The 14,212-nt window shown below is 41.1% G+C and overlaps 1 protein-coding gene across 1 annotated transcript in view; it reads right to left on the reverse strand.

Moving 5' to 3' along the window:
* The window catches only part of Fntb (farnesyltransferase, CAAX box, subunit beta), a 74,818-nt gene extending 67,168 nt beyond the window's left edge, over window positions 1-7,650 (reverse strand). The window contains exon 1 of the mRNA XM_026385124.2: window positions 7,293-7,650. Coding sequence (XP_026240909.2) covers window positions 7,293-7,436 — 144 coding nt within the window. The 5' untranslated portion in view covers window positions 7,437-7,650. The remainder of the gene's footprint in view (window positions 1-7,292) is intronic.
* Window positions 7,651-14,212: the final 6,562 nt, after the last annotated feature.

A 14,212-nucleotide genomic window follows, 5' to 3' on the forward strand; every position in this document is an offset into this window, starting at 1 on the left:
TATAAAAAGGGCAGAACACCTCTCTTGGGGAGATACCAGAATACTAGCTATGGCCCCCTTCTCCCTCCTGGAAGAAGTCTATGTTACCCCTTTTAAAATAAATCCTGCTTTATATGCTTGCCTCTGCGTGCTTCTCTAATATTCAAACTTCAACTTGTGAGGAAGCAGAACTCGGTTATGGTATCAGTTTGAGGATTTTAATAATGGACAGACTGTGCTAGATTCTAGGGGCCAGAGATTAAGTGTCTTAACTGATGTCCCTCGGATTTAGACATCATGGCAAAAAATAAATGAAAATGTAACCATCTGCCTACATTCTTGACAACTTTGCTTAAAAGATGTCTCATTTTTTTTCCCCTAGAAATCTAATCAATAGAAGCACAGAGTAATTTCTATTCACCAACAAGTGGTAAAAACCAATAAATGCAATTGGTACTTCCTCTCTCATAGTTTCTGTCTAGAGACAACAGGATGCACCAACTCTCCTGTTGTGGACCATCACTTCCCTTCCCCATACATCTCTACCTCTCTCCCAGGGGAGGACCATTCCAGAAAGCAGATCTGCTGCCTGAAATCCAGACTTTTGCTTAAGCTGTGATAAAAGAATCATTAATATGATAAATACAAAGCAAGATTCTTCCTAAAAAATTTTATCCCTCAGAAAAAACGATTCACTTTATAATCAAATACTTACAAAAGTATTTCTTGCTGTAGGGAGCTCTTTCATTGTCCTTATTTTGAATAAAAAACACACGTGAGGATGAAGCAGTAGCCTAAAACAACCTCAGACAAGGTCTAGTTTGGGCAGCCTTGGTTAATGGTATTAGTGAAAGAAGATAAATTATATACCAAATTTGCAATTATTCCAGTAAATTCGCACTTCCATGTGTAAGTTACCAATTTGAACTAGCCTCTCATTATCTTTTTTTTAATTTTTTTTTTAGTTGTAGTGGGACACAATATCCTTATTTATCTTTATGTGGTGCTGAGGATAGAACCCAGTGCCTCACACATGCGAGGCAGGCGCTCTACCAATGAGATACTAAGCCATCCTTATTTTTCTGTCTTTCTTTTTTAACTACTGGGAATTGAATCCAGTGGCACTCTACCATTTTGCTCCCCAGCCCTTTTTTAATTTTGAGGCAGGGTCTCAGTAAGTCACTGAGACCCGGCCTCAAATTTGTGATCTCCTGCCTCAGCCTTCCCAGCTTTCCCAGGATTTACAGGTGTGTGCCACCAAGCCCAGGTGTCAAAGATCATTTTAAAAAGTAACATGTGATGATCATAATATGCACCAACTGGTCACATTGTGAAAAACAATTCTAATGTTATACAAGTGGATACTTGTAACTTGGGATAAAATATTCAATGATAATTATCCTACTCATATTCAAAAAGGACATATCTCAAGGAACTGAGTATGTGCTCTAGAAAACCATATTGGCTTACTCAAAAAAGAGGTTCCAGTGATGATTAAAATACTGAGGTCAAAGACACATGTGAAAACTGGGCATAGTGGTGAAAGTCTGTAATCCTAGCTATACAGGAGGCCCAGGATCACAAGTTTGAGATGAGCCTGGATAACCTAGCAAGAACCTTTCTCAAAAAATAAAAAGGAATGGGGTTGTAGCTCAGTGGTAGAGTGTCCCTGGGTTCAATCCCCAGTACTGAAAAATGAAAAGAAATAAAAAGTGGTAGGTGGGCTAGAAATATTTTTTTTTAAAAAAAAGACATATAAAAAGGTTGAAGACAAACATTTTATGAATAATAGAAGAGAAACCAATATTTCTAAACTAGGGTTACTTTATAAAGTATGTGATTTTATCTATTTATTTATTTACAGTGCTGTGGATCAAGCCCAAGGGCCTCTAACATGGTGGGCAAGTGCTCTATCACTGACCTACATCCCTAGCAAGTACATGATTTTTAATCGGTATAGGTACATTTATTTGGTTAGTTAGTGTTACAATGCTAGGGATGAAACCTAGGGTCTCTCACATGCTACGTAAATGTTCTACAACTGAGCTACATCCCTAGCCTCGAGGTACGTAAATTTAAACATAATTCTATCAGTAGGCTTTTGATTTGTTCACTGACATGCCTAAAAGTCCAAGTATCTTCAAAATGACCAAAAAACCTTTTGGGGACTTTTTCATAGGGAAATCTGATATCTAAGACTGCCTTATAGCTGGACAATATTAAATTTTAATAAAAATAAAGTTGAAGTGCTGGAGTTATAGTTCAGTGGTAGAGCATTTGCCTAGCATGTCTGAAGCAGCGGGTTTGATCCTCAGTACCACATAAAAATAAATAAACAAAATAAAGGAATTGTGTTCATCTACAACTAAAAAAAATTTTTTTAAATAAAATAAAATTGATTCACATAGCTAGCCTAATGAGCACTTAATGAGCACCTAATGAGCCAAGCTGTAGTTTCTTCTATCAGAGGCATAAAAAAACTGGGAAGTTTAATCATATTTGTAAGACTGGAAGACGCCACACCACACGACACAGATCACCAAAGAGGTTCCACTTTATTACAAAAGGCTGTGTTTATATAGGTCTAAGGAGAGGTCGCAGGGCTGAGGTAGATAACAGGTCGCCCGTCTATTGGCAAGCTCTTCCATGTCAGTTCCGGAGCCCAAGAAGTTAATTCTAATTGGGGCTAAGGCTTCCCACCAGCAGGGTTTGAACATTGGCGCCAGCGGGAATGTTTCACCAGTGAAAGAAACAAAGAGGGAAAGAGGGTCGTTAGATGCCATGTTGGTTTTTTTTTTTTTTTCCTGGGGTGCTGCCGCTGTATGTTTTCCCAACAATATTGAGTAAATTGTTCCATCTCCATTTACTAATCTTGCAGAGACTACACCATGGGGCAAGTATACAGCAGGAATCAAGGATTCTCTCCTGGAACTTTCTGATCCTCGGCCACGATAGCCTACTGCCCACCACTTGAAACCAACCTGCTCTCAACATCCCTCCAGCGTGCCTCATTTCCTACCATATCTGACCTGCACCCTCCATCTGGGTAGGCCATCATCCTTGTTGTGCCCCAGTCAAGCCTGAGTCTTCCCCGCTACAGGGTCATTCTAATGGAATGGTTCCCCCAACTCCACCCTGTAGTGCCCAACCACAGTTCCACATTCTCCACAAAGTCATCCCGATCTTCTCAGGCCACAGAGCGCTCTTCCATTTCCCAGGCAATGCAGTAATAACCAGCACTCTGTAATTGATTCAGGCATCCTTTTTTTCCTGAGAGAAAAAAATTTTGAGAATAGGAACCAAGACTAATAACTCTTCTATTGTCTCCTCAGAGTTGATTGTCACTTGACTGAATGCTGTCTAATGACATTGTGTCATTTCAAGTGGAGGAAGGTTTGGCCCCTGTTCAAGAGCAAACTAAAAGAAAAACAGGAGTAGTGTCTATTGTAAACAACCATCTTGGCAAGACTGCTATCACAGAGACTACCAGCATTAACCTACTGGCCTGAATCAGTGTTTGCAATGGAGTGACTCCAGATGCACAATACAGAAGGCAAGCTCTAACACAACGCATCTTGTTTCTGGAATCATGAAAGGCCCTCCCTGCATCATATCCACCACAAAACACTTGTCAAGGGAGATACAGTCAAAAACTACCATTCCTCATTACCTCCATGACCGTCACCGTCAGCTAAGCTGTCATCACCTCACCCAGGATATTGCAATAGCCTCCTAACTGGTTTCCCCGCATCCACCCTCGCCTCCCCACTATCTGCTCTGATCATGGATCATTGAGTCCTGGCAGGAAACAGATGGCACAAAGTAGGTGAATCCAGGAGAGTTTACATGGGAACTATTTAAAAAGGTGTGGGCAGATGTAGAGAACCCACAAAGGCGAATACAACATCTGGAGCGGGGGAACTCCAGGGCACTTGAACCCTTCTAGACCTGAAGGTGTGAAGGAAAGGAGTGGAAAGGGAGACAGGGAGCTGTACGGAAAAGATATCTGAGAGATGTGACCTTCAGTCTAGAGAAACTCTAGCCCACACAACCCTGCAGGAGAGAAGAAATACACTGTATTCTTCTCCCTCTTTCTCACCTCCTAGCAATATTTCCATGTCCCAAAACAACCAGCAGCACTAGGCAAGGGAATCTGATGTACCTCAGGAGCTGCATGGAAAAGCACCGAGTGAATCTAGGAGATAAATAAACACTATCTAGCCAAGTGGTTTCCCAGTTTTAAAATACTTATAAACAGCCCATCAGGTTCTGTGCTATCCCATCTCCTCTCTTGCTCTCTCCTGCCTCGGGACTTTTGCACTTGCTCCTCTCTCCTCAGAAGATTCTTCTGCCAGATCCATGCATAATTTATTCCCTCATGTACTTCAGGTCTCAGTTCAAATGTAACATCAGTTTTATCTTTCACCATTCCAAGAACACCTCTTGTTTTCCTCCTTATTGATCTCCACAGCATGTCTAATTATTTATTATTATTTTTAAAATAAAACTAATTAATTAATTTTGTGGTGGTAAAGTTGGGGACTAGCCCAGGACCTCGTGCATGCCAGGGAAGCACTCTACCACTAAATTACACCTCCAGACCTATATTTTTCTTTAATTGACACCTCCCTGACCTGGAACAAGTTTCCTAAAAACATCAAATCAATCTCCTCTGTTCACTGACTTATGCCAAGTGCCTAGAACAGAGCCTAACACATAAAAGTCCATCAAATATTTGTTAAAAGAATGAATAGAGGGGCTGGAATTGTGGCTCAGTGGCAGAGCACTTGCCTGGCATGTGTGAAGCCCTGGGTTCGATCCTCAGCACCACATATGAATAAATAAATAGAATAAAAAAACCATTTACAACTAAAAAAATATTTTTTAAAAAATGAATGGAACAGAGGACCCCCAGCAAAGGGTTCTTCCAAATAAATAAGTCTCCTGATAATCAGAAAGGAAATGACAAGCATTTGTTTTTTTGTGTGTTTTTTTTAAACATTTATTTTTTTTTAGTTGTAGTTGAACACAATTTATTTATTTTTATGTGGTCTGAGGATTGAACCCAGGCCCTTGCATGTGCTAGGCAAGTGCCCTACCACTGAGCCACAACCCCAGCCCAGCATTTGTTTTTTTTTTACAATGGCACAAAACTGAGCAGTCAGTAAATCCATGTGAATATTTGGAGGCTTCGGTCAAAACCAAAAGAATAAGAGCATCCTCTGTAAACAACGGTAGGATACCCTAACAAGGTTGCTGTTTCTGATGAATGTATCATCATTAACTTACCAATCTGGTACTTCTCTAACCTCAGTATTCTCATCTGCAATGAATGATACAATGTACAGAGAACATTTATTACAGTGATGGGACCAAATAAATGGTTGCTATCATGATTATTAAAACACTGAGAAAGCCACAGAATGAGATACCACATTTCTTTCTACTAACTGCAACTAATCATCTAAAACCTAAAATGTGAGCTAATTATGACATGGAAAAGAAATATAAGATGCTATACTACCTATCATATCTTTGGGCCCATGTCTGAAAGATGCTCTATAATAACATATCAGGACCTAGCATCTTTTCTCAGCCCTGGCCTTGGCCTAGTCCTTTGAAGATGAAGGACCTTAAATCCATTTTTGCATTGCTCATTGTGTCTACTGTTTTCCTGCTTATTTTTGTTGGTGTTTTCCACGTAGGACTAAGTAGATAGGAACTTCAGCAATTTACGAGGGGGAAATGGGGTGTAGCAGTATATAAAACAGAGAAAGAGCAGATCAGAAAAACTCCTTATCATGTCCCTGTTTTTAATTTACTCCTTATCATGTCCCTGTTTTTAATTTGCTTCTCAACCCATAGAAGTCTCTATATTGGCCTCTTAATTAACAGACCAACTTCTGATTTCCTTTTCTCCCCTAGCTTATCTTCTAGGTCAATTCAGTTAACTACATAAAGAATAACATCAGGGATGAGAAGGCAAAAAAGAAAAAGAAAAGATAATCTCATAGTCTAAAGTCAAATCAAAAGAAAACAGAATTGTCCTGAATCAACTCAACAATTCATCACTTCGGAACACTGCAAAGATCCTGTAGGTTTTTCCCTGATGGGAGATGTCTTTGTGCTCCTTTGCAAAAGACTTTTGTAGGATACACTGGTGAACTAACTAACCTGAGGAACTACGTTTAAAAGGTAAGGGTTTCCTTTACTATTCATTAAACTCATAAAGCATGAAATATTCCCTCCGCTACTAAACATATAACCATGCATTCAAGCCCTTGTTTTATTATAAATGTATAATTATATATAAAGTCCTAACAGTACAGTAAAATAATTACTGCTACTAATTTTGCCTACATAGAGGCACCCAGATTCAGGTATGAAAAACAAAGCAGTTCCCTTCAAGATTAATAAGCGTGGGGACTGATCTTACTAAGATATCTTATTTTAGTAAGCAGCAGGATGTTTATTTGTTAGTGCTAAAAAGAATCATCCTGACCACTCCTCCTAGTAACAGATGGTTAAACAGCTCTACAACAACAAATTTGGGAACAATTCCAGTTTGGGAATGAGAAAAAAAATGAAACTGTAGTTCACTACAGTTTCCCACTTTTCAAAATGATAAGTTTCAATTCTATCTCTAGGCCTTAGTGAATGAAAAATACTTCAAAATTCGTATTTTATTTTTGCACCTTCCAAACTGTTGTTTTCCTGCCTGTCTTCCCAACCAGGTTCCTGGTCAAAAACTGTTTTATTTCTCTGTACTTCCAGCGTTTAATATTGTGTCCAACATATACATAACTGGTGCCCAAATAGCCACCAAAATGCCCATCACGAGGCAGGCCCGAACCTGGCACGGCTGTCAGAAATCAACAGATTATGGGATGGCCTGAACGGAGTCTGGCCGTTCGGTCCTCTCGGCGTCCCGAAATTGCAAGCAAGTGGAGGAAAGTGCACTGTCCCTGAACCTCCCGACGTCCCAGCAGAATGAAGTGGACTGACTGATCCGCCCGAGCTGTTCAGGGCTCCAGACACAGAACAGGTTCTCTCTGCTCTCTGAGGCAGAGAAGACCCGGGCCCATCCTCTCTCCCAACCTCAACTCTGACAACGACCCCTACCCAATACGGCCCCACAAACGCTGCACTCGGAAGCCCCAGCCTGGGCGCCCAGAGCATGCCAGAGAGGGCGCCGCGGTGCACTGTGGGAGGCGTAGTTCCGCGCTGAGTTCCGCACCCCGGCAGCCCGGCGGATGGGACTGCCGCTCCCAGAAGGCCCCGCGCGGGCGCCTCGCCCAGTCCTGCCACCTCACCTGTTCTACGGACGTGACTGTTTCCACCGAGTCGTCCTGCAACCGCTCCCGCGCGTGCTCGGGCCTCAGACTGTACAGCGGTTCTGACCAGACAGGGGAAGAAGATGGAGGGCAATAGTAGGTGAAGGAACTCGGAGAAGCCATGATCAGGAGAGCAGCGGGCGGTGTATAGGACTCCGCTTCGTCCAGCAACAACGCGCATTGAAACTCGAGCGGGCTAAGGCGCTACGGAGTGTGGGTAGAGTCAAAAAGATTTTGAACGCGAATCTCTCCTCCCACCTACACATCTTCAGGGAGTGAGTTACTAAGATGCTGCCGCCCCCCATTGGGCAGATAGGTTGCTGCAGGAACTCAGCTTCCTGGAGCGAAGGCTGTGTACATCTGAATTACAGATGGTGTAAGATGCCTTGGTTCGTTATGCAAATTTTTTAAAAAACTTCAGCATTCTGCTTATTCTGTAATTCACTAGTGTTTTACAGTTTGGGGTGCCCAAGAATCCAATGAATGTAACTTTAAAACCTTTTCTGACAACTCTCTTGATTGCCTCAGTCACGCTATTACTAGTAGAATAATTGTGCACCTTTGGGTCTTTGACAGTTTCCCAAGAGAAGCCAGTAGCTTCTTAGCAAATGAGCAGAATTTGCTATCCTCAGTACCCAGTGATGGAAGGAAGGGGCATTGTAATTTTCTCCTCCCCCCTTGGGAGTAACAGTGCAATTGTAAGAACTAAAATGTGATAGAACAAGCATAAGTGAAACAATCAAAGAAATACTCATTTAGAAAACAAATGTTTATGGAGTATCCACTACATGTAAAGGATTGTTCAAGGAGCTGAGAAATACAAAAGTGAACAAAATGAACAAGGTCCCTGCCCTTGGGAACCTTACATTTTAGAGAAATAGAACTAAATGAGTGAATGCAAATATATGACCTATAAAAATGGTATGAAGAAAAATAACAGAATCTATAAGAGAGACTAAGGGTGTAGGAGCCCAATTAATTAGATTGGGGGCTGGGACTATAGCTCAGTGGCAGAGCGCTTGCCTAGCATACCTGAGGCACTGGATTCTATGCTCAGCACCACATAAAAATAAAAACAAAATAAAGGCATACTATTCATCTACAACTACAAAAAAAATTTTTTTAAATAAATAAATAAATAAGATTGGGTAGTCAGGCCAAGCCTCTGTGAGTACAGCATTTAAGCTGAGACCTGAAGAGATGATGAGGAGCCATTCAAAAGAACAAAATGAGAAAAGCCTGAAGAAGGAAGCACAAGTTTGAGGGTTCATCCCAGAAATATACCTGTATAGTATCCTTGTATTAATTCTGATAGTTAATCTGAAAATACCAAAACAAAAGAAGTTCTTACTGAGTGGGCTTAATCATCATATATGCTCCCATTAAAAACAATGATAAAGTAGTGATCTTAGGAAATCAATGTTGCCTTTGAACAGCAAAAGAATCTTTTTCAGGGCCTATATGAAAAGGATTACAACATCCCAGCTATTCTACAGGATCACAAGTTAAAGACCAGCCTGGCCAACTTAGTGAGACCCTGTCCCAAAATAAGAAATAACAAGGGCTGCAGGTATAAATTAGTGGTCTGCTGCTCCTCAATTCAAGTCCCAGTTCTGCAAAAGCAAAAAAACAAATATGCCAAAATATAACACCTAAGAGATCAAATTATTTGGAATCGGGGTTGTGGGAGAAGATTAGAAAGTTTCAAGGGCTGGGAGTGTTGCTCAGTGGTAGAATATGTGCTTAGTTTGTGCAAAGCCCTAGGTTTACTCTTCATGCTATGTATGTGTATGTATATATATTTATGTATTTGTGTATACATATGCACATATATATAAATGTATGTATATATATTCAGAAACAGATGGTCCAGATAGACAAAAATTATTTCCTGCTCAGAGCACTTTACTGTCTTCCCACTTGACTCCAAGTCATATGTCTAGAATCCAGAGAATGTAGGCCAATATAATATTTCACAACTGGTTGTCTCTGGAGATAAGTAAAAGTACTCAGAAGGATTCCAAAGATGAGGCTGGATGGCATAAAGACTTCATATGGGCAAACACTATCACAAACCCATCACAAGCCCATATCTTCTGGTGGTACTTTTGCTGAGTTGAGACCTATAGCACCAAAATGATACCATGTCTGAGAAAAAGTGGGACTGTGGGTTAGGATCACGGTTCTGGCTATGCAGTGTGAAATGGTCTTATTATACTTCCTTTTGTATTGGCATTTTATTTTATCTTCCTTGGTTCTGCTTTGAAAAACAATTCCAGTAAGTTCTTCTTTGTAAAGATTTGCTTTGTTTAAGAGCTAGAAACTTGCCAGGGGGAATGGCAAGTGCCTCTAATCCCAGCTATTCAGGAGGCTGAGGCAGGAGAATGAGAAGTTCAAGGCCAGCCTGGGCAGTTTAGTGAGAATCTGTCTCAAAATAAAATTTAAAGGGGCTGGGGATATAGCTCAGCTGGTAGAGTGCTTGCCTAACATGCACAAAGCTCTGGGTTCAATCCCCAGTCCCACAAAAAAGAAAAAATAATAATAATAAAAGGTATCTATTTTAAAAAAATAAAATAAAATTTAAAAAGAGCCAGGGATATAGCTCAGATGGAGTGCTTGCCTGGCATACAAGAGGCCTTACACTCAATTCTCAGTATTGGGGGCGGGGGTAAGGAGGCCAAAAACTTAACATTTCGATCCTATAGATTGTACTATTGAAAGAATAGTTGGAATGATTTTTTTTTTTAACAAATTATTGCATCTGTCTCAGGTGCACCTAAAGCAATTTCCAATTATATTTTATAAATAGAATCCATTTCTGAAATGCAATTTCCTCTGTAGTGGAATCCAAAAGATGTCAACAGGAGCCTGGTAAGAGTCTCCTGCAGGATCGTGTTTATTCATTCAATAAATGCCTATTGAGTATTGGTCATATGCTGAGCACTGAGCTAAGTGCTTAAGGAAACAGTGGCAAATAAACAAGACACAGTCTCTGACCTTATGAGTCTTGTGATTTACCAAAACAGACATTAAACAATATTTGCAGAATTGCTTGTTTCATTACAGTTGGGGAAAATGGCATGAGGCAGAAAGGAGCACGAGGTGTTGAAAGATTGCATAGCAGGGGAGATCTAAGGCAGTCCAGAAGAGCTGGAGAGACTCTGATGAGGAAATTAGTTAACTGGCCCAGGATGAGGGAACAATCCAGGCAGAGGAAACCCACTAACAATAAAAAATCAAGTGAAACCAATAAAGAAAAATATGAGGAGTTTGTACTCTGTGTAAGAATCAAGATCATTCAGCCTTGGATCAGCAATGGACTGCCAGTTGTCCTTTCTCTGGATTTAATAAAATCACTTATCCAAGAATCACAATATACATCAGTCTTGGAGGTGCTGCAGACAGTGATGTACTTAGAGGGGAAATTCTTAGAATGATAATTAATACCAACTCCAGATTGAACTGCAGATGGTTCGAGTTTATTTTATTCAAATGCCTGACATTATTCTTCTAAATTAACTGTGAATTGTAGGTATTTCCTTAAGAGTAATATAATGTGGACATTGCTATTTTGTACTTCCAAGATCAAGAAAACAAGAAAAAAAAAAAAATAGTGGTCCAAATGAACCACTAGGGGTCGCTTCTGACACTAGTGCAGGAACAGAGAGTAGGCTTCAAAACTGCTCTGCCTACATTACAGAATCCTGTGTCAAAATGAATTGTTTCTTTTAATATCTTGTGAAATTGTGTAATAATACATATCAGAACACTTGGAGAATGCAAAGAACTCATGTATTATCCTGCCAGGTAATTAATTTCCTCCCCCACATTTGCTTTCCTGTTGCCATTGTGGCCCTTCAACTCTGAGTTCCCTGTCCCTCTTCTTCCTCTGGATGGAATGACTGACCCAGCTCCTACCTGGGGCAGCCCCTCCTGCTTTCCTCACATCCCAGTCAAAAGCATAGCACAGCCAATCTCCCTTGCCTCTCTGAAAACCAAATGTTTCTCTCTGATGGTGCCCATCCTCCCCAAACATGCTATTTCTCCATTCTTGGTAAGGTTTTTTTTTTTTTTTTTTTGGTTCAAGGAGATGGGATCTTTGCCCAGAAAACTCCTGGGCTCAAGCCATCCTCCTGCCTCAGCCTTAGGAGTAGCTAGAACTATAGGCAAGTGACACCAAGCCCTGTGGAGGCTGGGGAGCAGAATGGGGGCATCCCCCTGCCCTTCAGCCTTCCCCCATTCACTGAGATAAATCCTCATCCCTTTTTTATTTTTCATTTTGAGACGGGCTCACTAAATTGCCGAGGCTGGTCTTTAGTTTGTGATCCTCCTGCCTCAGTTTCCCAAGTCACTGGGATTACAGGTGTGTGCCACCTTGCCTGGATTGGGCAGGTATTTGTAACACTTGATTCCACTACTTCTTTAGGTATCTCCACATTACTACTTTGCTTTCAGAGCAAAAGTTCTTGAGAGAGTTTCCCCTACCGTTGTTCCTAATTCCTTACCTCCAACTCTCTTGAACCCATTCTAATCTGGCTTCCTGATCAGTTCTTGTCAAGTCTCCACTAAATTCCATATTGCTAAATCCAAGCGTCAGTTCTCCGTTACCCATCTCAAGCCTTCCTGCTTGATTTCCCAGAAGCATTTGCACAATCGCTCACTCCCTCCTCAAAATACTTTCTGCTTGTTGCCTTATACTGGGTTTCCTCTCATGTCTAGACTTTGGAGTGTCCTAGGATTCAGTCCTTGAACTTTTCTGGCTACCGTCACTGACCTGGGAGTTCAGGCAGTCTTAGTGTGTTAAATACCAACAGTAGGTTGAAAACTCCCTATTTATATCATCTGTCTGGATCTCTCTCCTGAACTCCAGCCTTCGTTTCATATGCCTCTTTGCATTTCCTTATAGGCATGCATTATCTTATAGGCATCTCAAACTTAACATTATCTACAATAGAGCTACTGGCTTCTTTTCCAAACCTGTGCACTCAAGTCTGCCCCACTTGAGTTGCTGTAACTCCATCCTTCTATTTACTCTTAAATGCCTTGGAGCCATTACTGATAGCCCTTCTCTTACAACCCAAAAAATGCTATTCAAAATGTATCTGGCATCTGAGCACTGCCTACCAATTCCACTGCCAATGTCCTGGCCCAAGCCACCATCATCTGTTATTTGGATTCTTACACTAATCTCTATTTCCCCCGTTTTCACTCTTCTCCCCCAAGGCTTAATACCAGCTTTTTTGGGAGAAGTACTGGCAAATTGAACCCAGGGGCACTTCATCACTTAAGTTCCATTTCCAGCCCTTTTTATTTTTATTTTGAAACAGACTCTCACTAAATTGCTGAGGCTGGCCTCAAAATTGTGATCTTCTTGCCTCAGCATCCTGAGGCGTTGGGATTACATGTGTGAGCCACCCAGGTGTGATGCCTGGCTCGTAATGCAAACTTGATATACATTCAGTGATTGTGTCCCCCTGCAACACACAAATTCATGTTGAAACCTAATCCCCAATGTGAAAGTATAAGAAGGAGAGCAATGGGTTGGGGCTGTAGCTCAGTGACAAAGTGCTTGCCTAGCATGCTTGAGGCACTGGGTTCAACTGCAATTTTTTTAAATAAAAATAAACAAATAAAATAAAGGCATCCTGTCTATCTACAACTACAAAAAAAAATCCTTTTTAAATAAATTAAAAAGAAAAGAAGGAGAGCCTTTGGTAAATGATTAGGTTATGGGGGGGTGGCTCATGAATGGGATTAGTGCCCTTATAAAAAGAGACCCCAGAGAACCCCTCATCCTCTTCTTTCATGTGGGGACACAGAGAGAAGGCACCCTCTATGAATCAGGAAGTAGACCTACATGAAATAAATGAGATCCTGAATCTGCAGGCACCTTGATCTTGGATTTCCCAATCTCCAGAATGACAAGAAATACATGTCTCTTGCTTTTAAGCTACCTAGTTTATGGTATTCTGTTCTAGTAGCTGGAAAGGACTGAGACAAAACTGAACCTTGTTAAATGTAAGAAAAGTCACCCTTTCCCTCAAAACCTTCTTATCTCACTGAGTCAAAGTCAAAGTTAAAATAACAAACAGGGTGCCCCACCACTTCCCTGGCCTCTTCTTTTTATGTTCTCCCGCTTGTTGTCTCCTCCCTAACCCCTCAACACACAATACCCCCCACAAACTGGGGTCTCTGCGGCTCTGTAGGGACCTTAGCATGCTCCAGCCTCACAGCATTCATGCCTGCTACTACCCATCCTTTCAGTGCTCTGCCCCCAGATGGTTTTTTTAATCCCAGTTTTTAAGTTTAAGTCAAGCTTCCTTGAAGTCTTTGCTGACTTTCCCATGTAAAACTGAAGTGCTCTCCTTCCTCCGGTAATACTTAATCCCACTCTCCTGCTTTACTTTTCTCCATCATACTTATGATCAGATCACAGACCTTATGTCTTATTTATTTTATTTGTTTGTTTTATGTTTTTGTGGTGGAGCTGAGGACTGAAGCCAGAAGCCAGGTCCTCATGTATACTAGGCGAGCACTGTGCACTGAGCCACATCCTCAGCTCCTATTTTATGTAATTATTTCTTTACCTTCTGTCTTCCCCCCACTTCCTCAAGGCAGGGGAAGTGGTTCATTCATACTCGATACTGAATAAGTGAAATGGTTTGTATGATTTCCAGTCACTGTAATGGCGGGGGGAGTGTGTGTGTGTGTGTGTGTGTGTGTGTGTGTGTGTGTTTGTTTCAGTACTGGGGATTAACAGAGGCACCTTACCACTGAGCCAAATTCTCAGTCCTTTTCTTATTTTATTTTAAGATAGGATTTCACTAAGTTGCACAGACTGGCCTCAAACTTCCAATCCTCCTGCCTTAGCCTCCCAAGTTGCTAGAATTACAGGCATG

Source organism: Urocitellus parryii, chromosome 6, assembly GCF_045843805.1.
Source record: "Urocitellus parryii isolate mUroPar1 chromosome 6, mUroPar1.hap1, whole genome shotgun sequence".
Lineage (NCBI taxonomy): Eukaryota > Metazoa > Chordata > Mammalia > Rodentia > Sciuridae > Urocitellus > Urocitellus parryii.